At 40.0% G+C, this 24,581-nt stretch overlaps 2 protein-coding genes across 4 annotated transcripts in view; one reads left to right on the top strand and one right to left on the bottom strand.

The window, feature by feature from the left end:
• Positions 1 to 23,713, bottom strand: part of JPH1 (junctophilin 1) — an 84,782-nt gene extending 61,069 nt beyond the window's left edge. For all 3 annotated transcript variants that reach the window (XM_032696834.1, XM_032696911.1, XM_032696990.1), the window contains exons 1-2: positions 23,293 to 23,713; positions 16,674 to 17,430 (exon numbers count right to left, since the gene is read on the bottom strand). In XM_032696834.1, the coding sequence (XP_032552725.1) occupies positions 16,674 to 17,430; positions 23,293 to 23,671 (1,136 nt within the window). In that variant the 5' untranslated portion in view covers positions 23,672 to 23,713. The remainder of the gene's footprint in view (positions 1 to 16,673; positions 17,431 to 23,292) is intronic.
• Positions 23,433 to 24,581, top strand: part of GDAP1 (ganglioside induced differentiation associated protein 1) — a 31,239-nt gene continuing 30,090 nt past the window's right edge. Inside the window, exon 1 of the mRNA XM_032697179.1 lies at positions 23,433 to 23,491. The gene's annotated coding sequence lies outside the window, so the exon portion shown is untranslated. The remainder of the gene's footprint in view (positions 23,492 to 24,581) is intronic.

The following is a 24,581-nucleotide window of genomic DNA, read 5'->3' as shown; positions in this document are numbered from 1 at the left end:
CTCAACTTTGGCCTTTCAACTGCCTGTGACTCCCACAAAACATGCAGCTCACAAAGAACACTGTTCCATCCCTGATACCCTGCTATCACTGGAACCAGTGGGAGTTTTGCTGCTGATGTCAGCATGGCCAACATTTCATATTTCACCAACAGACTATGTAAAGGATAAATTAAAAGCCAGGTTCAGCTCACACTTTCATCCTCCAAAGCAATAGGGTAAATGGACTGTAAGCTAGTCATCTTGTTCTTTGATTAGAACTTTAGAAAGGGATGTTTTCTCTGCTTCTAAAAAAAAGTAACATCACAGAAAATACTTCAATAGTAAAGGTGAGTGTTTTAAAAACTCTTGACAATTTTCCCTCTACACCCACTGAGCAGCAAGCTGCACGCTCCTTTCCAGCTTTTCTTCATCTCATAATTTGCCAAGGAACAGCAGTGATGAGTTGCTGATCAGAGTCAGCTCATTCCTTGAGAATGAAAGGCACCATAAAAAGTGGCAAAAGAACCACAGTACTACTATAGTCTCACTATCATTTTTTTTCGTAACTGACCTCTAGGATTAATCAAGTAAACTTTAAGGCATCCTTCAGGGTCATGAAAGGGCAGGCTATTTCAAATTATAAGCATTATCAAATGAAAGCATTTGCATATTTTCATGTTAAAATCACACAATGTTATCTCCATTCTGACTCTATATGTCAGAACAATTTCATAAGAAAATAATTTTATCATATTAATATTATTAATCTACTCCCATGTATGACAAGGATCACCCCTACTGAAATCCTCCTGCTTTCACTTAGAAATATCAGAATCTGAATCATGTCAATCTTTCCTTTTTCTTGCCATTGAAGAACACAGGTCTTTCACTTTAATATGCTTGCTTTTGAAGCCCCTGTTTTATTCACTAGATTTAACATAATGCTCTCATCAAAGTTTGGATTTTTTTGTCATAAAACCTGTGACTATGTTCTTTGGTATAAATATTAAACCGTATTTCAGCAGCAGAATGGCTAAAGAGACCGACATAATGCCTCCATACCATTCTCTCTACTGGCTAGCAGCAATTACATATACCCCAACATCCATGGGCAGACTAGTTATTTCTTTTTGAGAAGAAACTAGAGACTTGAAGACTAGAAATCTGTAATTTCTTTCCTGCTAAGTGACAGGGAAAAGAAAGAGAGAGGAAAAAAACCCAACTTGTTCATTCTTTCCAGCTCAGTGCTTTTGAAGACAATTTTATTGAATTTAAAGAAAAAAACAGGATTCTAAAAAAACAAAACAAAACAAAACAAAATAAAAACCAAAAAACCCACAGGAAATCATCTTCTCATTGCTCCTCTTATTATTAGTATATTTTGTTAATACTTGCGTGATGACAAGTAGACAAGGTTCCATCATTTCAGCAATTTAAAACACATTTGATGAAAAGGTGCCAAAGTCTGTACAATGTAAAAGATGAGATGGAACATGTGGAGACAAATATTCCAGACAGAATGGAGTGAGAGCAAATAGAAGACCAATAGTAAGTTGTCCAATCGGAAACAACTAGTAGGGTTTTCAGCTCTCTACTCATACTCTACAAGACACATGACTACAGGGATGAACTCCGAGAAGGATCTGAAAAAGCCACACATTTCTTCCACTCTCTTGTAAAGAATATCATGGGTGAAAAACCAAAAATACAGTCCATGGAAAATCTGAACACTTTGTGTACATGCTCTTCCAGAAACAGTATCTAAACAGTACTAGAGCTTGAAGATTATGCTGTACACTATGACAACTGCAGTTTTTGGCTTTGAACAAAGACCCATTATTGTGCCCCTGTCTATAGGCATCGTTTCTGAGCAAGACCGAACAAGTTAATAGGATATATCAGAGTATTTCAACAAAAGGTGCCCAATTCCCTTTCAGGATGTTCTCATGCCCTTTAGCCAGCTGATTATACGTAGAGTCTTTTCCATTACATGCAAATTGATTGCTCTAATGGCATCATTTCCTTTTTTCAGGCATTCAAGTTTTTTTATTTTCATTAAAGCTACACAATAGAAAAACAAACAGCAGGAAAGGACGTAACTGCAGACTAAGGTGACACTTGGTTGACCTTAGGATGCAAGTGGACTTGTCTTATCACATTCACAAAGACCAAAGTCTTTCAGCCCTTTTGCAGGGAACTTGACCACAGTCAACAGCTCCACTGCAATACGTGATCTTTTTGACACAGAGAAATAAAATACAGCCATCAGTCTACAAAGTTATCATAAATATGATGAGCATTTCAGTCAATGATCTAAATGTTTAAATTGAGCCTCTTTTTTCTTCATTCACCAGTGCAAAGAGAGTTATAGCATCAACTTACTACTACTCTTATTTGTACAGTCAAATACTGCAATAGCACACTAAAAGATAAATCACTTTAGATCTTCATGGTAAAATTAGAGAAAAATACTGGGAATATTACAAAGATTTAATTAATCTAAGGGAAGATTAACAATTTCTCTCTTGTTCCCTCCTTATAGAGGTCTCTGGGATAGATTAACTCTAGAAAATCCTTTATTACAGATATAGCAAGGAAGAAAAATGATGACATTTAGCTTTACAGTGGGCCACGGTGATCAAATCTTCTCGTGCATATGTAAAGAACTTTCTAGAAAAATGACTCATCCTATTTCAGAGTACCATGGTCCTCACCAGTGCATCTGATCTAAATTACTATTCATTAAAAAAATCACCCTGCCAAAACAAGCAACAAACCCAAAGAAAATATAAGACATACCACCCCAAAGTGACCAAAATATAGAAGGATATAAAAAGCTGGTATAAACGTACCAGCATTTTCAAGTGACAATAGTTATCAGAAGTTTTCAGTAAACCCTACTCTTAACCTTTTGAATGAAGAATGATATTTACAAAAAAAAGATATATTTGAAACTCTGAAAGAAGATTTGATGTTACCCAAAAACTTTTCTCCCTTGATGTGCTGTAAAATGCAGATTTCTAAACTGTACCACAGCATGAGACCAGCAGCCAACAGAAATCGGATGGTTATATAATTTAGTGGTTAAGCAAAGATATTTTTAGTGCTTTGCTAATCCATCTAATGCATTTCTTTCCAAGAGAAGAAAATGCATTACACTGATAGCAATAGCAGAGTCAAAACATGGGGATACTGACAACGAATTTACATTTTCTAGAAAATAAAAAAAAGTATCTCAAATTATTCTTAACGGCATCCATTCCTAAGCGAAGTTTATCAGGGACTGGGAATGGGTGACACTTATACATAGAAGATTGTAGAGAAGAATAAAAACAAAGAAGGAAAATTTTCACAGAAACACTTCAAACAGCAATTTCATAATGCAAACCAAGCTGATGACACTTCAAGAGAATCGAAAAAATATAAAACTAAGTGTGTAGGCAAATTCTGAGTGGCATATAGTTTATACTATCTGGGAGGTGTGAAGCAACTTCTACTTTTTCTGAAAAAAGAGTACTTTTTGGAGAAATGACAGTAAAGCAACCATAAAGGGATACCAATAGACTTCTATAACACCTCTAAAATTCAAGACTTTCATTTGTTCTCTCAATTCCTTTTCACTACACTGTTGCTGCATTAATGTTAAATGCTTATTATATTAAGTAATAAATTCTTGGTGTCTTATTTAAAATCTTCCACAGAAAAATATCACTATGAAAACTAAGAAAATGTGGGTTTACAATGCAATGGGGATATTAACAGAACTTTGCTATTTCTTTCCCCTTATATTCTATTTCAAATTAATATCGAGAGGAACAAAACATTTAAACTGCAAGTATGGAAAGCTTAGGAGGATGAAAGCACAACAAAAATATCTTTACAAACAGCAAATATTCTTGAAAAAAAATGAGTTAAACCACTGCTTGCTGTAATCTGAAACAAACTACAATGGACTTAACTGTTAAAAGGTCTTAATTTATTTTAAAGTTTCATTTATTAATAGATGGAAATGTCAAAGTTGTGTACAAAATGTTACCTCAGCTGACTTGCAACTAAGCAGGCTCAATTTCTGCCTCCCTTCAAACTTTACTTGCAAAATGAGACAACAGTGTCAACGAACAGAGGAAAAGATCAGAAGATCTCAAAGGGGCAAGTTTGTTTTACTAACGGAAAGACAATAAATTGTTTCAGAGTCAGACAGATGATATGAAATGGTTTTAACAGTGAGCGCATAAAAGCAGGTAATCCAAGAGGAACCTGTCACCCTAATTCTGCAAAGTAAATTTCTATGCAAAACCAGAATTATTTCCTTGAATGCATTAAGCAGGGTTATGTTATACATCTGCTCAAATATGTGTTTCCATGTACCAGAAAATTCAAGGTAAATTAATTATCTTTTTCAAAGAAAAGTATCTTTTCAAGTATCACATTAGATACACTGAAAGCATAACAGAATGTCTTGACTTGTCAGGGACCGTGAAAAAGCAAGGTTTTTGATGATAGCTTAAGCTGAGTTTTCTCACTGACCTATGAAGACTCAGTCAGTATGTTCTTTGAACTGCCGACCAAGAATGCCTTCATTATTACAAAGGGATGATTAAATATGATGTGAAATAGCAAATAAATGGGAGAACTTTTACTATAAGGAAATGAGTTCATAGGTTTCACCAGACCAACGCTTGTGCAACCCCTACTCAAACACCAGGGCACAATTCAGCATTTCTGAGGACTTTTTTTTAAATAATGGTCCAAAATTTAATAATATTCTGCATCAAAAAGACTCCAGTCTGGTTTAATCCTTGCTGGAAACAGCAGAAATCTACATGTTCATTGAAAGAGATATCAGCTCTTTCATACTGTTCACCCACCACCAAGGTTCACAGCCAAAATTCATCACGTTATGCAGCATATAATCTGTCAGCAGCTAACTCACAACTTAACTGTTATACAGGTTTCATGATCACTTCTATGTTTTAATCATAAGTGCAAGGAATAGATGAATTCAAATCCAGTATCGACTACATTACAGTGTTGGAACTTATCAGTGTACCGTTAAAAGCCATTTAAAGCATATTATGATCAACTAAAATTTGAAGAAAAAATCAAATCAAATTCAGCACAAACACTTTGGGGAATTTATTCAGAACTGTAATTTTGACTAATTGCTCTCTGCAGTCATTGCTCACAAGCCCAGCAAAGCTAAAAGCTAAATGCTATCTACTTTAATCTTTCTGTTAACAAAGATTCATTCCTAGAGCTCCATCAACAATTTTTCCATCAGAAATGCATCGTATTTGTTCATGTCACAGACATAGATACAGACTTTGAATTGAAAATGCTCCTGATAACAAGTAGTAGTATGAAGTTCAACTATGAGCAAGTAACATAACTAGATCTTGTGTAGGCAGTCTAAATATTGATAATATGAAATATACACTAATTTTTTATCTGTTCCATTTCAGTCTTAAAAACAATTTCTGAAACAGATATAAACTCCGCAATTAGGAAATAATACCACACGCTTCACAGATACGGCATGCATTATGAAAGATCACTTGGGATTGTAACACATTCAATGTGATTTTTTCTTATAATTCATTATTGAGAATAAAAAACAATATTTTTACCTGAACATTGCACTATTAAGAAATTTTAAATGCCTGGCAACATTAGGCCTCCCAACATGAATTAGTTTTGCATGAGGAATCTAGCCTTCATGGAAAGAAGGGGAAGGCCTCTTCACTGGAAACTACTATTACTTCAAGAGATTTGCACAAATCAAACATTTTTGAAATCAGAAAACATCACCAGCTTATCTATTCTGTTGATATTTGTAGAACTGATGCCACTCCCAACTTTGTTGCTAATTTGCAATTTCCAGAAATGACTGTTCTCTGAAGCACAAAACAATGTCATAAATGGTAATACATTTACAAACATTCCAGACTGTGCGTAATTACTGGATTTTTAGTAAAAGGGAAAATAAGCGCTTGGTCAAGATATGTTAGTAAAGACATGTCTCCAAGCAGGAGACATAAGGAAAAGACACCCAATGCTTAAGGTGGTTCACTACTGCATCTTCACAAAGCATTCTGACAACTGGTATGTGCTGGTTCACACTCTTAACTTATGGTTATAGAATCACAGAATTGTTTAGGTTGGAAATGATCACTGACTCCAACAGTTAACCCAGCACTGCCAAGTCCACTACTAACCACATCCCTGAGTGCCACATCTACATGGCTTTTCAGTACCTCCAGGGATGGTTCCCTTATTATTCCTGAAATACATTTTGTATCTTAGTGTTTGACATTATTTTCTTTGTTTTCCTAAGATGCTTATACAATGGACATCATAAACTCAGGTAAGTGAAGGAGCTTAAAAAGTGAACTTTGGCTGAATACACACAACAGACTCGGTTCCTATGAAGTCACTTCACCTTAGCGATCACCAAGATTTCTCAGTCTTACTTCTTTTCCTTATGGAAGTCAAGTTTCTATCCATGAACAGGTACAAAACCTCAGCTTCAAATAAGAGCAAACAAGGACTGTGATGCATGTCCACGTCTGCCAACAGACCATCTCAACTGTGAGAATCTTTTGACTTTTGCTTGCTTCCACATTTCGATTTTAAGGCCTTTTGCATAACTGTAAGAGTGACATGATCTTATTTATGAAGTGACATAACTTATTTACGAAGTTGTCTAAAATTTCAGAGAAAGACAGATCCTTGAAATGATTCACCCCCAAATCAGCAAGTAATGTAAAAGCAGTAGCAAAGTGACCTCTCCCTCGTCTTATATACGCTAGTAAATTGAGGCAAGCACTAAGTGGAGGTGCTCCATTATAGCAGTAAGGTAATTAAACAAGCCTTACCTACCAGAGTGATAAAAGGATACACCTTCCTTCTTAACTGCCTAGAACAAAAGAACTGAGACCTCACATTTAACTGATTTCATATGAATCAGATACTAATAAGGAAATTTCTGGCTTTTAAGTGCAAAACAGTAATAATATCATCTTTTCTCATCAATCCCTAGTTTTAATGTAGAGTAGGACCAAAGTATAGCATTCCTCATCAGAAATTCTTTGGAAATTAAGATTAAAAAAAAGAGAAGAAATGCTTAAGTGAACAAAATTTAGTTCAGATACAGAATATAATGGGACAGATTAAATGATTAATTTTCCCAACTGAGAAGGTTCACCACTGGATACCCACAGGGCTCAGGGCTGAGAAGCCATGTCATTCATAAATGTTGGGGAAAAGATGTGAACATCTAAGTGGCAGAATTTGTGAATGGCAGTGTTAGAGAAGTCTGAGGGACAACTGCAAAAGGCTGCACAAAACTCAGTGATCACTCTTAAATGGCAAATGAAGATCAATTTAAGTGTAAGAGTGATGTGTAAGGCAGAAGAACCCTAACTTTATTTATGAAGTAAGTGGCTTTGAAATGACCGACCCCGTGAATGAGCTCTTGGGAGACTACTTCTGTTCATCAGATCTGGAAAACTAGGTCTTAAGAGGCTAAAAGGAATAATTAATAGGTTGTTTTAGATGTTAAACACTTACATGGGCTTGAGGAGAGACAAACTTGTATGGAGAAATTTATTCTTGGACACTAGCAACACAGAGACTGTGCCTCTGCCTCCCCAGACAAAGAGAGTAAAGAACCATAGAAGAATGAAGAAGCAGAAAACATGAAGTACAAACAGAGGAGTACTAAAAGAGGAAGATCGTGGTGAGGTAGGCAAAAGAATGCAAGTCAGTGTATGCAAATACACTGTGTGTACTAATCATAGAAAAATGAACAGAAGTCATAATATGTTATCACTGATCAATTAGTATTCAAATAGCACTACCCAGTGAACTACACCAGTTTTCAGAAAATTAATCCATTATGATTTGGGAAATATACAATTAGATCAATGTATGGGGCATTAACTAAATCATTTAAATGACTATTCTTCTGCTGTAGTTGTTCAGTGAGAAACATCCTACTCTGCAGAATAATGATCAACAATGTTACAGTTAGATGATAGCACGTTTTCTTATTCTTTGAAGAAATAAGCTGGGAAGGTTCTTTAAAAATTGATTTAGTCTTTGAGCAAAACATCAAGTAAATTACTCAAGCTCTGACTAGTACTACTAGTCATATGTATGCAACTGTACTATATACACCAGAAATTGATCTTTTTTGGTTTTGAGAATATTTTTATAGGAGTCAATAACTGAAGTCTAATGACTTTACGCTACAGTTCGTGTGTGACTAACCAGTACAAACAATCCAGATTTTATTTTTTAAATGGATATTTATTTCCACCACAGAAACTCTCTGGAAAGTCAGTAGAGACAGATGCTGTTTGCGGCTTAGCTTCTGAACAATTGTTGTAAGAGAGATCAAAACTGAGATGCTGTGTAAATACTAAGGCAAGAATCTGCATAACAGCTCATCTTCTGTGACTACAGAAAAATATTAGTCTTTTCATGTATCTCAGTATCATTAAAAAAGGACTAATGTTGTCATATACATCTGCTAGCTACATTTATTGACTGCAAAGATTCTCTCAACTCCTAAATTAAGTATTCTGAAACCTGGAAAAAAATACTTATAATCTGTACAAAGAAATATTTCAAGGAGGTTTGTACACTAAAAAAAGGCTTTCTTAGAAGGTTATTTTAAAAGCAGTGGTGCAGCGTTGTTTCATTTATTTTCTGGAAGCAGAAAAAAATTTCAGCCTTATATTAGCAATCTCCTGATCTTAAAGAACTTAGAAAAGCAACTCTGGAGTAACAATTCCTTTTGTAATACAAACACAAGGTAAGATTGGATATACATCAGAACTGCTTTAAAAAAAAATAAGTCCCTATTTGAACTTATGGCTGTAAGCAGGTGTACTTGGATATAGGTATTTTGATCAAAAAGTTAAATACCCGAAGCTTTTTAAAATTTCAGGCTGAGGGATGGTACAGGAATAATTTTGTGTATTTTCAGCCATGTAATCTTACTACATTACTAAGAAAAGAAATCAAATCTGTATAGCTATGTTTATACAATTTATATATTTCAAACAGATGTATTATTCATTCACCAGCAAATAACTGAGGAACAGTCCAAGATTATATTATATTACCAACGAGTTGTTTGTGAAATCTGAGTGAAAATGTGCCCCACTGAAGTTAGTGGTATAACTCCCACAGTATTCAAGTAACATATGGTTTCCTCTAAAGAATGCAGAATCAACATTAAAATTATTATCCATAGTAGCTCAAGGCTTACTTTAAGATTAAATGCTTACCAAAGCATTTAATCTGTTATCTTTAAACAGACTATGCAGCAAAGTAATTAAAGGTCATTTTGAACCTAAGGCAGCTCTTTGTACTGAAGCAACCGGTCTTATATAAATACCTTTGGTATTTGTTGGATCCTATTCCTAAACACAATATTCATATTTCAGCTATAATAAGTAAAGCATCTCCAAGGCGTGTGAGGCACTAGCCTTGCAAGCAACCAGTTTAGTTTCTTGAGTAAAGTGAGATTGGCAGAGTCAGCTAAATCCATCATGGAAAGCTGTGTGTGGTGCACATAATTCAGTGCCATTTGGAATGACTGGCAGCTGCCTTCTAGTGTGGACACAAACTGTACTATCACATGCATATAATTCCAGCTCTCCCTAGAAATCACAGTTTGTTCAGGTCAAGCTGAGCACACTGGTCACGCAGGGCAATGAATGCAACAAAGGAACTGGCTACTGAACCATTTAGTACTCCTTCTTGACAGTTCCACACGCTTCATATAATTCCACCAAGTGTGGGGTTTTCGGCTTACTGAAAATTACTCTGAATTAAGGTGATGAAAAACAGAAGCAGGGGTTGTTAAATAACTGATGTACTATGGACACTAGTGCTCTGAGGCGGAGAACTGAACCGTGCCGTTCAGCAGCAGGGGCTGCCCAGTGACTTGAGCCAATGCCCCAGGCTGGGGTAGCACCAGGCTGGGTAAATTGCGATCCTCTGAATCATCATCATCACCAAACATTACAAAAGCCTGCTAATGTCTCCAGGAGGCCACTATGACAGCAAGGGAGAGCAGGGACCCAAGGAAGTCCACGCTGTGGTAGTGGGTTTGCTCCCAAATGAAATCAGTACACTGGGTCTTCACTACCAAGTAAATCCTGCTGCACCTTCCTCCTGCATCCACTTGTAACAACTCGAGATGCCTTCACAGCGATGCAGAACAAAGCAGCCTGCTCATGAGACAGGATCACAACCAGAGTTTCAGTAGTTTCTATTAAAAAAAAATAGGCTGAAACTTAGCCATAGCATCTGTCGATTTGGACACAAACATGTTTAAAATTGAGCTGTCTAAAAAGGGTACTCTGAAAAAGAAATCGCTGCAGAAAACACAGCAGTTCAGTGCTCCGCTTAAGAGGTCTTCCTGACTAGAGGCTTGCTAGTCACTGCTATCTGAGCACAGACAGCTAATTAACAACAAGGAACTGCTCCATATTATTAGTAGCAAGATATTGATTTTACTGTTATCTTGATCTCATATCCTTTCACAGGCTTTTGCCAGTTTCTTTCCATTTGTTGAGCACTGCCATTTTCCCAGACTGCAAGGTCTCTAGCCAGTGTGATTTGTTTGTGCAGTGCCTAACACAAAGGCACCATTATCCTTCACCAAATCTCAGGTGCTCATTTAATGAGAGCCCATTACAATATTACTTTTAAGGTGGTCAGAAGTTCTTGTGGCATACTATGACAGTACATACATCTTATTTAAAACTTACTGAAAACTTTAAAGTAATTAAAAGTATTTAGCTTCTGTGGAAAAGAGAATAAAAAAGAAATTACCATTCTTTAATCTGCTTGTTTTATGATCTGAAAGATCAATGAAGTATAAGGAAAATATCAACAAGGAAAGATTTTTTCTTTTGGTTTTTTCTCCCTTTTCTTCCACACACTATCTTCTGGTTCATATTTCTTACCCTTGCTGTACTTGCATCTTGTCCCTCTGTGTCCCTGCAAAGTTTGTTTTTTCTCAGAGAGTCAACACTTAAAGGGCAAGACTTTTTAAGGGGAACACTACCTAGAAAAAAATCTGGAGGGGGAGAAAAAAAAAGAGCCTGGCTCTGAGACCTCAATTCTGAATCCATAAAATTGACTTTTCTGAAAGAATTTGGTACATGGAGAGTTGTATGTAAACAGACATCATTCCTTCTGCTTCCAGTGCTACATGTTTACTTACAGGACTAATGTATTTTAAAAACCACCCAGCAATGAAGGTAAGTTTATATTCAAATTCTGAAAATTAATTCCAGAAACATTACAGTTTTTACCATCGTAAGTACTGATGAAGACAAAGTTAACATAATACACTATAATGAGAACTTAAGTGATTTTCATACTAAGAAAGAAATACTCCAAAACAATTCCAATTTACATTGAACTATAGAGGGATATCTCCTTTGAATGAGACATATGACAGTAATGAAAAGGAAGTTCAAAACCTCTAAAGTGAGAATTACGTGACAGCTTCAAAATGAGTTTCGACTTGACTCTTGGTTAAATGGACATTTGGGGCTTTTAAATATCTTCCAGAGGGCTCTTCCAAACCTACATCTTCCAGCATTTGAAGTACTTCACACGTGTAGAAAAGAATTTATCAAAAGTTTCTGGAAAGCAGCTTTTCTTTTTAGAAAGGAAAACGCAAAAAAAGGCATACAAACCTGACTGCTTTTTGCACAATGCGGTAAAAACAAATTTGAATTAATTACTGCCTATAATAATGATATTAAAAGAGCAACTTTTAATATTTTGAAAGGAAAAAATATTGAACATACTTCTGAAGTTTCTCAAATTCTGGGATTTTTATATTTGCACCGAGATATTTTTCCTTAAATACAGCTAGTAAAATTCTAATACACAATCAATACTATTAAGCTGTGCTATAATTTTAAAAGGATTTTTATTCATTGCTAATTTATAATCTGTTTTGAATTCAGACCTGTGTAGCAGAGGCTGCTAATTACGTTCCTGATACAGAAGATTTTTATACATCCCACAATTTTGTGATCTGGTGTCTTTTGAGAAATGCTGCTATGCTTTCCACAACATCTCAGCACAAATGTCTCAAAAATGCAAAGCCTAAGTTAGGAGAGCCAGTGTAAATTCAGGTTCAGAGAAGCACTATTTACCCCAGCTTTTAGATTTTTCTGTATACACCAAACTGCCATTTTAGATAAAGGAAGAGTACACAGATTATTAAGGAGGACTTTTAGACACAAAAAGACATCAGGAATATAAAGCAAAACAGTGGTTGGTCTTGTTGACGACTGTGTGGACATCTGTCATAGGTCAAACTACCAGCCAAACCTGTCATGACCAGCAGGGAGCTATGAAGAGGAGTATGGTCTGTTTTCAGAGCAAACACTTTGGGAATAAACAATACAGGAAGAACAGCATGCAACTCAAAGCTGCATTGAAAAGACTCTTATCTGGATAACAGTCAAGGTTTCTAGCCCTTTCGAATGAAAACCTGGATATTAGATGGTTTTGGGGGTGAGAAAAGGTCTATCTAGAGAGTTCTTCCACTAACGTAATGGAAATCTACAGTAGGCACACATTATTGGTGACATCTGCCCAGTCTGAAACACAGAACGTTTTACAGGCCAGTGTGCAATGAGGTTATGCCATATGGGCAAAACCACCTTAGTATTACATATTAGAGAGGTGATAAAAGGTACTCTTCCTTCCAGATATTTCATGTAGTAGTGATCATTAGAAAGAGACAAGACCATCATCCTCACATTCGTCTGAGAAGACATTGCAGGAATGCTACTGTCTGAAGGATATTAATATATTAATACTATTATATATCAGTTTGGTAAAAAATGCAGTCACACCAGTACTGGTCCTCAAGTTTCAGTGAGACGGAAGTTCTTTCATCATGAACTGTACCAATCCAGTCAACCTAGAATTTAGCAACTGTTGGAAGTTTTTTTCCTCAAGGCTACTCTAGAATGTCTTCCAGATAACCTGGCTCTTAAGACAGTCAGTGCTACTGACTCTGCCAGTATGACAGTCCCTTAGTTCACACAGTGCCATGGCCTTGTTCCTACTCATTGCTACTAAAGGCAATTCTGAAAACTCGAGAAATGGGAAGGGTTGTGTCATTCTTACTAGGTGAGTCCAACATGCACTCACAAGTCAAGTTAATGCATTCTTCATGCCTGGCAATGCCTGGTTGGTGTCAGGTCTTTGGCCTTTGAATCAGTGCGAGTATAGTTAATGCAATGGCTACTAAAAAGACAGGAAACATCAATCTGCAATCTTGCTATCCATACTGGTAGTCAGGAGTCTGTTTCACAGAGACTCTCAGTTAAGAAACCAGAAGGAGAGATAAATAGCCCAGGATCACAGCTGCACTCTACAGCTGATGCCTTCTGTTGTTGCACTTCCAAAAACGTATTTTCAAGAAATAAACACTGTTTTCATGAATTGTTCCAAAAGAAGCAATTTGAACTCTGTCCTCCACCTAAAATCGAAGGGAAGGAAAAGCAAATAAAACTCTTCAGAGCCATATCCTTTCTTAAGGAGGAAGTGCATACACTGTTGCCTTGGAACCTAATGGTCTCAGACTACAATTTTTTAATAGCTTTACACTGACTCCCCCCTTCCACACATCACGTCACCCCACATTTTTCAGAACTAGGGCTTATTATGTACTGACAGAACATTAACTGTCAGTACTTTCTTCAAGTTACCTATTATTGATCTGCTTTGCTAACATGGTATGCTGTCATACAATCACAGAATATTCTCAGTTGGAAGGCTCCCACAAGGATCATCATGGAATCATAGAATCAGCTGGGTTGGAAGGGACCTCCGAGATCAAGTCCAACTCTTGATCCAACACCGCCGTGGTTACTAGACCATGGCACTAAGTGCCACATCCAGTCTCATCTTAAAAACCTCCAGGGACGGAGAATCCACCACTTCCCTGGGCAGCCCATTCCAATGCCTGATTACCCTTTCTATAAAGAATTTCTTCCTAATATCTAACCTAAACCTCCCCTGGCAGAGCCTAAGACCATGCCCTCTTGTCTTACTGACAGTTGCCTGGGAGAAGAGACCAACTCCCACCTGGTTACAACCTCCTTTCAGGTAGTTGTAGAGAGTGATGAGGTCTCCCCTAAGCCTCCTCTTCTCCAGGCTAAACACCACCAGCTCCCTCAGCCTCTCCTCATAGGACTTGTGTTCAAGTTCCTTCACCAGCCCTGTTGCTCTTCTCATGGGGTTGTTGTGGCCAATGTGGAGGACCCAGCACTTGGCCTTGTTGAACTTCATCTCGCTGGAATCAGCCCAACCCTCCAGCCTGTCCAGGTCCCTCTGCAGAGCCCTCCTGCCTTCCAGCTGATTGACACTCCCCCCCAAATTTGCTGATGGTGGACTCAATCCCCTCATCTAAATCGTCAATAAAGATATTAAACAGAACTGGACCCAACACTGATCCCTGTGGGACACCACTACTGACCGGTCGCCAACTGGATGCAGCACTGTTCACCAGCACTCTCTGGGCCCGGCCCTCCAGCCAGTTCCTAACCCAGCACAGAGTGCCCCTGTCCAAGCCGTGGGTTGCCAGCTTTTTCAGGAGTATGCTGTGAGAGACGGTGGCAAAGGCTTTGCTGAAGCCCAGATCGACTGCATCCACAGCCTTCCCCTCATCCACCAGGTGGGTCACCTGATCATAAAAGGAGATCAGGTTGGTCAGACAGGACCTGCCTCTCCTAAACCCATGCTGGCTGGGTCTGATCCCTTGTCCATCCTGTAGGTGTTGTGTGATTGCACTTAGGATGATCTGCTCCATAACCTTGCCAGGCGACAGGCCTGTAGTTTCCCGGGTCCTCCTTCCGGCCCTTTTTGTGGATGGGCGTGACATTTGCCAACATCCAATCATCTGGGACCTCGCCAGTGAGCCAGGACTGTTGGTAAATGATGGAGAGTGACTTGGCGAGCTCTTCCGCCAGCTCCCTCATCACCCTTGGGTGGATCCCATCTGGTCCCACAGACTTGTGGGGATCCAAGTGGCTCAGCAGGTCGCTAACTGTTTCCTCCTGGATTACAGGGGGGCTGTTCAGATTCTTATCTCTTTCTACAAGCTCCAGAAGCCAGCTGTCCTCAGGACAACCTATCTTACTGACTTCAAAACTGACGTAAAGAAGGCGTTAAATACCTCAGCCTTTTCCTCATCTTTGATAACTATATTCCTGCCCATGTCCAATAAAGAATGGAGGTTTTCCTTGCCCCTCCTTTTGCTGTTGATGTATCTGTAGAAGGACTTTTTGTTATCCTTCACAGAAGTGGCGAGATTAAGTTCAAGTTGTGCCTTTGTCTCTCTAATTTTCTTTCTACGTGACCTAACTATATTCCTAAACTCTTCCTGAGTAGCCAGCCCTTTTTTCCATCAAGTCCAGCTCTGAAGTGAATGGCCTCTATGGGTTCACCTTACATATATTTATAGAAGTAACTGAGTATATGCTACCCTCTAGGTACTTACGTGACCAGTACTCAGAAAGGTTCTTTACCAGTATGCTAAATTCTTCACGTTAGTGTCTCAATTACTTTTTGCTGTGAGCCATTTATATATTCAAGCTTTTCCACTTATGCAGGTTTTAGTATTCTCCGTATTCCTTATGACTGTCAGAAAAAGGATAGTCACTGAGGACACACTAGTGACCACACTAAATCAGGAATCAGTTGTTCAGCTCTAAGTGTAATGTGACATCCTCATTCTAAAATAGCATGAAGATTTACTTTCATGCACATTTCTGGACTCTTTTTTTTTATCCAAAGCATATTTCAAAAAAAGACTGCCTGAGGAAACAAACCAAAACCAACAACACAGAAATTGGCACAGAAAGTTATTGGAAGGCATTAAAAATTAAATAGCTTTTTGAAGAGCTCCCAGACTTAATAGTAAAGCCCATTAAAATTGTCTATACTGATTTAATTTGTAACAATTCCATTTCAAACAACTTTGTTTGGTTGTTGTGTAGGAGTTCAAAGTGTAAATGACATCTTTCCCCACTGCTAATACCCATACACTTCTCCCATCTCAAACACTTGGGAGAGGCACAGGGAGAAGACAACCACCATTATTTGAAGTGGTGGTCTTATGATCAGACAACGCAGGAGAAGCATTCTCCAAAATGGAAGAGTCCTCATACAGAACTCTTCTGGCAGATACTGCCCCGGCAACCAAATGAACAGCCTTTAAGAACAACAGCACTGACCATTATTCTTATGCTGTTCATATCACCGTCTCTCAGATAAACAGATGCATCTTAAGATGCCCAAGATTGAGCAACTTCAGTGATTTTCAGATGCTACCCAAAAAAATCAGCAATAATCAGAACACGCTTATGGGAAGATATTCAGTCTTTGCTTCATGTCTCCCAAATAATCTGCTACATTACCTCACCAGTTTTATTTTCCAAACAGGTTTAAAGGCATAACACAGCAGCTCTTGAGTGAAAGCAGAAACGTATTGAGAATGGAAATTTACTTTCACAGTATATCATGGAACATACACAAACATCTTTACTAAAGGAGCTGAAGTTCTAAGTTTTGTATGTGTAATGGTAAGCAAGTACTCACTGAAGTCAACTTTTACAACCTTGCATTTAACAACATACCTTGAAGTTGCAATTTCCACTTTGGTTCTCGCCATGGCAGCTGCTCGCTGTGCACCCTCTATTGCTCTATCCACCTTTTCTCTAGTTTTTGTGTTTCGTATTGGTATAAGTTGCTTTCTTATTCCACGGACCAAAATGTTATTTTTATACTTTCCCTCTTCTTTGGTGCCATCTGGAAACATCGTACATCCATATCCATGCCTCCTGTTATTCAGCCATTCTCCTTCATATTTCATACCATTTGAACGCTCACTGATACCAAAACCACTGCGCTTGTCATTCTTCCATTCACCCATATAGGCTTCTGTAGTGGTGGCATCGACATGGTCTTCCATAGGGCTATAATCACAGTCACCATCTCCAAAACTAATTGTAGAGTTGGCATCGCTAGAACTAATTCTGCTCATAGCAGCATCACTCCTGACAGAGCTCCGTTTGCTAGATATCGATGACCTAGATTCTGATTTTCTAAGTTTTATACTACCAAGAAGGGATCCTCTTCTGAACAAGCCTCCTTTTTTCTTAATGCCCATGGCTTCTGGATCACTGTGAAAATTGAGCACAAAACCTCCTCTTGTTCCAGCCGGGCTGTCTGAGGTGACGTCATGCAGAACAGTGCCGTTGCTCTGCTCGCTCCGAAGTGAAGCCAGAGACGTTCGGAGGGGTGAACGGATCACAGTGGCCATGCCGTAGGGTACGCTCTGACGTACACCGTATCCATGTCGCATCCCTCCTGTCCACTGCCCCTGGTACGTACCTTTTAAAGGAATAAGGAGAAGTTAAATTCAGGAAGCTGTAGTAGACATGGCACTCTACATCCAGTATGCTACAGGCAATACCACACTGTCAGCTTTGGGTCTGGTAAGAAGTAATGCAGAAAAATCACAGCACGTGACACAGCAGATAAACTACTTTTGTTACTTGTTTTTCTTATAAATTATTTTTCTGCTTAGCAAATGCTTCACTCTCACAGTTGAACTAATTTATTTTGGCAACTAAGACACAGTAGCTATAATCATAAGCATTTTTGAATGGATCTGTCCAGGAAAACTCAAAGAGAAGTTTCTAAAGCAGGACTCCCTCTACATTTTTTTAAGGTAGACTGATGGGAAGTGGTCAGCAGAAATAGATCCACATTATATGCAGTCAGCTGAGGAGGGAGAAACGGATGGAGAGAGCAGGACACTTATGGCTCTTGCCTTCAGCTGCTCACAGAAAGGGCAAGTAGAAGTAAACGTCCTGTTATCCTGGGTTTAAGGTGGCTACAGACCTCTCCTTGTCAGGACCTATTTGACAATACACTAAACTGTCTTCAGATGAGCCTTTGGATCTGCTCATATAAATCTCTATTGTAAAATTAAATCTTTTAAAGTTTTTGCGTGCATTCAAATGAAAGAAGAAAACCTTGGTACTTCCTTCTCTTTAGGAACTCTTCATATCAACACTTTATGGTATCCCCAGTACATAAACATGCACTGCATTCAGCATTATGTTGTGACAGTGATCAGAAGCATGAATCCTTTAGCCCTTTTTTTGCCTTTCATTTGCTCTGCAGTATGTAAGAAAGAGAAGGCAGTAACAAAGAGAATATTGCACAATGTTCTATCAAACATATTTAACCACAACTATTTTCGTAAAAATTTTTAAACAGCAGTGTAAGAAAGAGCAACATGGTATATGTTATGAAAAGTCATGGATATCCACGCAAAGCTGCATTTGAACCAAACCCCACCTTTAACAGATTACTACTGCTAACAATTTTTTTCTTACATTCTCAAAAGGCATTCTCATTTTGACATTTGCCAGTGTCTGGTCTCTGAAAACCATTTGTACCAGAAGTTCCAAAGGAAGGTAGCAGGAACCCCACAACTAGCAAATACAAGATAATCACTTTCTAGTATAATTTCACTCAAATTTCCATTAAACTGCTTTAAGCTCCTCAAAACGAAGCCTCTCGCCTACCAAGTGCTGCTTTTTTTTTTTTTAAACAAAGCTATTTTAAATCTGAATATTCTTACAGAGGGATGAATAAGCAATCTTTAAAATATCTTTTTTTATTTTGCTCTGCTTTAATTGGAGCACCTATTAACTATTCAGAGAACTGAACATCAAATGTCAAATTAAGTGATTGATAAAATTTTTGTGAAAATATTTGTGAAATATCTGCAGTTTTAGATGTATCTTAAAGACTCACTGGCTTTGAGATTCTATCTCCTTTGTACAAGCATACTGTTTTGGTTGTGTGCATCTATCAAGTACTGCTTTGCTGAATTATCTCTTCTTCTAAGTTTTATTTCAATGCTAATTTGCAACTCAATTTTCTAAGTCTGTTTTCTTTATTATATAACACTAGTTAGGTTCTACAACATAACTATTTTGTGTTGGTAGAAAATTCTACCAAGTGGAAGGTTTTTGTCTTAACAGATGGCTGCTGACACAAACAAACAACTTTCTTAGTTTCTTTCTCATTCTCTGTATCCTGGATACCTCCTGCTGCACTGGTTGTAAGGGTGCTGAATCTAGGAACACGATTATTTTAAAAAACTCAGCATATGGGGAAGAACAAATAGAAACATGAGCACAAAGCACTAGTATGACGTATTCTGTAAATGCTGCAAATATACAGCCACATTGTAATTTTTTGTTTTATTAAACAGACATTTCCTAGAAATATATTAATATTTTATGAGCATAAATTACTTTATTTTGTCCCTAATTATTTCTGGGATCCCCTTAGTATTCCAATGATATGCTGGAGCTAAGAATCTGGCTACACATACTTATGGCTGCATATAATAATCTAACATTCTGCACCATTTAATTTCATTTTGAAATAATAAATCTAAGTCTAATTTTGATTATACCACAATATTACATTAGAGCAGCAACTCATAATTATGGCTCTCTGTGTTGCTATTTGAATATCAGACTTGAAGCAGAATCAATTTATTTCAGTATAGAATTTTATAAAAGTATAAAGGGTCAGCCTTTTTCATATTAATATTTTAATTAATAAACATGAAAAGCTCAAAAATACTTAACTAATTTAGGACTTGTATTTTTCCCTACTCTATAATGAAATGGAAGTGATCACTGTTGTTCATAAGGGCATCAGAACAAGAACAATTGATGTGCTGCTATTCACTAGTCCAATTTTTCTTTCTACCGGGGAAATGAAATCAATGCCAACTTCTTGTAAAGAGACGTTTTCCTTTATTTTTCAACTTATATTTTAAAGGAAAAGTATTTTAAAGGCATATGGAGGGCAGTGTCTAGAATGCAGATACAAGAGACTTGTACAGTAATCTGACTGACTATATCAGCCTTTAACTGCATCACCTTATTCAACAAAAAAAAAATTAGAAATCTTTAAATGAGCAAGATAAGGTATGTCAATGTTCCAAAATAATCAAATACTACAATGTATAAGACATGATAAAAAGTTTTTCCCATATATGAAGATAGAAACATATGCACTATTTACCTCTATATATAGATATAAATATGAATATCAATAAGCACACCTTATCATGTTTCACCTTACATTGTAGTTGACTGTCAAAAGCAGTTCCTATAAGGGTCAACTATTAAAATTTTAATTTTAACACTGTAATTATCGATCTAATTTAAAATTTTATTTGACCATAAAACAATAACATTGTTCAGCACTGATTTTTCAAGAGCTAGGCTTGCTATCCCTTGAAACATTCAGCGACAAGTTCTACTGATCATCTATCTGGTGTTTAACTGGTTCCCTTGAAAAGGTGTTCACATATTAAAAAGTATATTTTTTTTTCCTTTTCTTTTTGTTGGTAAGTTGTTCCAAGATATAATTTCATAACCTATCTCCTTAGAATTACATTATGCCATCCCTTCTAAAACACCTTTGGTACATCTGACAGCTGTAAATGTCATTGCCCCCTTGCAGCTAAAATTTAAAACTACACTGTGAAAAAAACGGAGAGGCCAAGGACGCATTTAACTACTGCATTTGCTCTTATCCTTTACTTACATATTCTGTGCTTTAACAAATTCGCTGTTATATCAAGATTTTTGCATGCTTTTCAGACTCAAATGTTAGATAAGCACAGATCTAGAAAGAAGAGCTCTCAGAAATCAATGAATGTACGTACTACTGATGACCTCTGCTTAGGGTGCTTTTGCCACTGATCTCCCTCTGTGGAACACGACCACACAACCAGTTATTGCTACTGTTGGAAGGACCATAAATAACTCATTTAGACATACTGAAGTTTCAAATTAGGCCACAGTCCCTGCATAAGAAAAGTTCTGGTAGGTTTGCAGATTCACACAGATTCAACAAACCTAGGGAGTTTAAAGGAGGCCCAAAAATCCAGACTGCCGTCGGGAACGATCTGACAGGACACTTTAAGGCCCTACATAATCACATGCAACAAACGGAGGATCATGGTTTATAACTCACAGTGTTTTCCCCAGAGATTAGACTGAGTGACAATTTTAAGCATCTGAACACAGCATGATATTTATTACTCATGTTGTGCGAAGTGTTGTGTGCAGAAACACTGAGGAACACTGTCAATGCTTATTTTCCTTTTCCCTCCCTAAACCACATCTCCTAATACCACCAATGCATTCTAAAACAATATACCAGGGAAAGAAACAAAAAGAGAAAAAAATAGCAGCAAAGAGGCCTAGTGTATAGCAAGTTTGAAAACAAACTGGCAAGTGACAGAGTCTAAAGAGTTATTTCCCTACGCTGGTATTCTCGGGTCACCAAGAGAGCTTTCCTGCAGATATCAGAAAGTATATTAAAGACACATATGTAAATCTGGTTCCCTTATAAAAACATTTCAGACATTCTTCTGGTGTGCAAGTACGGCTATTGTTTCCAGAGCACAAAAACAAAAACACATCTGCAAACATCTATGACGTACTGCTCTGCTTCATTCATGAGTACTTTCATTAAAATCAATGGGACTTCCCACCCTCTGTTTGTATGAACTGCAACATGCAAAAGTCTGAGGCTATGACAACAGATTTCAGGTAACAGTGCTAAAAATCTTGCAGTGTGAACTGTACACTTCATATGCTGTTCCAAGTCTAAAAATTTAGAGAATTTACCTCCAATAATCAGTATTAAGATTTTTAAAAAATCCACAAGAAGTCTAAAGAAAAAGAGAACTTATTAATAAGACCCTGAATTTGAAAAAGTAATTTCCAGAAGATTTACTGGAATGGCAATTTACTTTTCCAGGAAAAAAAATTTAAAAATTAAATAAATAAAAAAAAAGATGGCACTGCAAATTCAGCTATTCTTCTGCTTTATTCTTCTGTTTTATTAGCTAAAACAAATATAATAAAAAAATTGAGAAGTGTATTGCATAGTGAAAGTGAAAATAAAATCCTGATCTCTTTCATACTTTGATTTTGATTTTGGTAGTGTTTTCCTGTTTTTTTTTTTTTAATCCACAAACACATCTCAGCTGACTTTGAACATTAGAACTTTCCACACCAGGAAACAATTTTTAGACAGCTACAAATACGCATAAACAAGGAGACAGAAAGGTGCAAAACCCATTGTACTTTTCGTTTTCTGAATGAGTCTTACCAAACCTGTTAGATTGTTCCAAGTTGAAGAGCAACTCTACAGAAGTTGCAGGTGGCACTTCCACGGATACCAACGACATTATAGCAGCAAAGGGTGAATTAAAGAGTATCAGGCTTATTTGGTGTGCACAGCATGAAGTGACAGAAGTACAATAACTGTAACTGAGGGCTCCAGTGAGGTCCAGTCCTCAGTGACCTTACTGGATCCTGACTTCTTGACCGTTCCCGACTTCGGCAGAAGGGCGGATCGCCCCGTTCCCTCCGCACGCCTTCCGAGAGCTCAGCCCCGGAACATTTGCTTTGTCGTGGTGAAAGGTGTGAGAGGCAGGTCTGTGTAACTTCACTACACACCTCGTGCTTTGAGCAGTATGCTTTAAACTATCCCGTATTTTGGTAAAAATAGTAGTTATTACATGAGGGTGGACCCAAGTTTCATTGATTTTACGCAAGCTGCGTACCCACTCCTTTACCCTCAGTCTCCTGTTTACCAACCGAGCGCACTGAGGGCACAAAGCCACCCCTGCCCGCACAGCAGCACCGCACAAGGGCTCTGTTATTAAGTTCTTGCCGTTTCCCCACGGCCCCGGTGCGAAGACAGCGAGGCGGCGGGGCTCGCCTGCCTCTGGCCGCCCCCGCCATCGCTACCACGGGCGGAGAGCAAGGAAAGCCGTCTGCAGGCGGCCGTAATACGGATTTCTACCAGCTGGCCGGGAGAAAGCGCCGAGCCCGGCTAGCACAGCCCGCCCGGAGTGCAGCCGGCTCCGGGCGGCTCCTCACGCAGCGGGGCGGGGCGGGCGCCAAGCACCTGTGGCGCTCCCTGGCCGCCAGCCGGGCCTCGGGGGCGGCTAGGGAACGGCGCACCCCCTCGGGCTAGGGAAGGAGGAGAGACCCCGGTGAGGGCGCGGGGGTGGAAGGAGGGGCCGTTCCCGCGGCGCGCCCACGCAGGCGCCCCCCCACCCCCGCCCCCCCCATTCCTGCCCGCCCGTCCCCCGGCGCCGCCGCGCGCGGGGCGCCCCCCGCCGGCGCCCACCTCCGTCCCCGTAGGTCTCCACGCCGTATCCGTCCTGCAGCCCGTTGCTCCAGGTGCCCTCGTAGCGGGCCGGCGTGCTGAGGCTCTGCCGCACCCCGTAGCGCCCCTTGAAGCCGTGAGACCACTCGCCGCGGTACATCCACCTGCCCTTCGTCTCCACGCCCAGACCGTGGCGCTTGCCTTGCGCCCAGTAGCCCAGGTAGGTGTTGCCGCTGGGCCAGGTGTAGCCGCCCGCCACCTCGAAGCCGTGGGACCAGGAGCCGGCGTACTCGCCCTGCCCCTTGGGCCCGGTGCAGATGCCGTGCCCGTGGGCTTTCCCGTCCTCCCAGCCGCCGCAGTAGGTGCCGCCATCGTCGAAGTCGAACCGGCCGCCCGTCATCCAGGGCAGCGGGGCGAGCGCGGCGCCGCCGCCGCCTCCCGCCCGCCTTCCCTTCCCTGCTCCGCCTGCCCTGCCCTGCCTTCCCCTCCCGCCCGCCGACAGCTCCGGCGCTCCCCGCGACTGCGAGCGCTCCGCCGGCCGGCCGCCCGCGCCCAGCCCAGCCGCAGCCTCGCGGCGGCGAGCGGCGCCCGCCCCCCGCTCCTCCCCGCCCGCCCCTCCGCGCCCGCCCGGTTCCGCCCCCGGTGTGGCCGCCGCCGCTGCCGCGGGGCAGGTGCGCGCCCCTGGGGCGGGCCGGGGGCTACGCTGGCTGCCGCCGGACCTAGGTGGACTCTTCCCCCGGGAGCGACCGGGCAAAGGCGGCTGCCCCGGGGGAGGTCTCTGTGTGCCCTTCGTTCCCGGGAAAAGGTGCCCCCCGGTGGTCGGGGACGCGCGTGTCCCGGGGCGGGGCGAGACCGGGAGCGCGCAAACCGCGCCGGGGCCCCCGCGGTGCTCGGGGGGCAGCGGCGATTCCGCGCTCCGGCTGCGCTGCCCTGCGCTGCCCTGCCTCGGCGCTGCCCGCCCCGCGGGTTCCCGAACAGGTTGCAGCTGCACCTGCAACGTAGGCAAAATCAGAGGGCTTTCGAGTGCTACTTGTGAGTCTTCATTTGCCTTTTTCTTTTTTTTTTTTTTTACTTTTCACTTTCCCTGAGCTTGAAGACTAGCTTTCAGCTGAAGTTGTTCGTGCAGGGCAGAGCCGAGTTCTGGTTTGTCCCTTTTCCAAACCACACGTGGAGCTCACCGTGTTCCACGGGTGGAGAAATGAGGGGTAAAAAGAACGTGGATGGTATCGAGGCTGCTGGGAACTTCATAAGTCACTCTTATTATACCATTAGCCTCGCGGCCGACGGGTGACTGAAGGGCGCTAAATCCT

This window comes from Chiroxiphia lanceolata, chromosome 1, assembly GCF_009829145.1.
Source record: "Chiroxiphia lanceolata isolate bChiLan1 chromosome 1, bChiLan1.pri, whole genome shotgun sequence".
In the NCBI taxonomy this organism is placed as follows: Eukaryota; Metazoa; Chordata; class Aves; order Passeriformes; family Pipridae; genus Chiroxiphia; species Chiroxiphia lanceolata.
The sequence above is the reverse complement of the archived record's forward strand: the minus strand, read 5'-3'. Positions and strand labels throughout refer to the sequence as shown.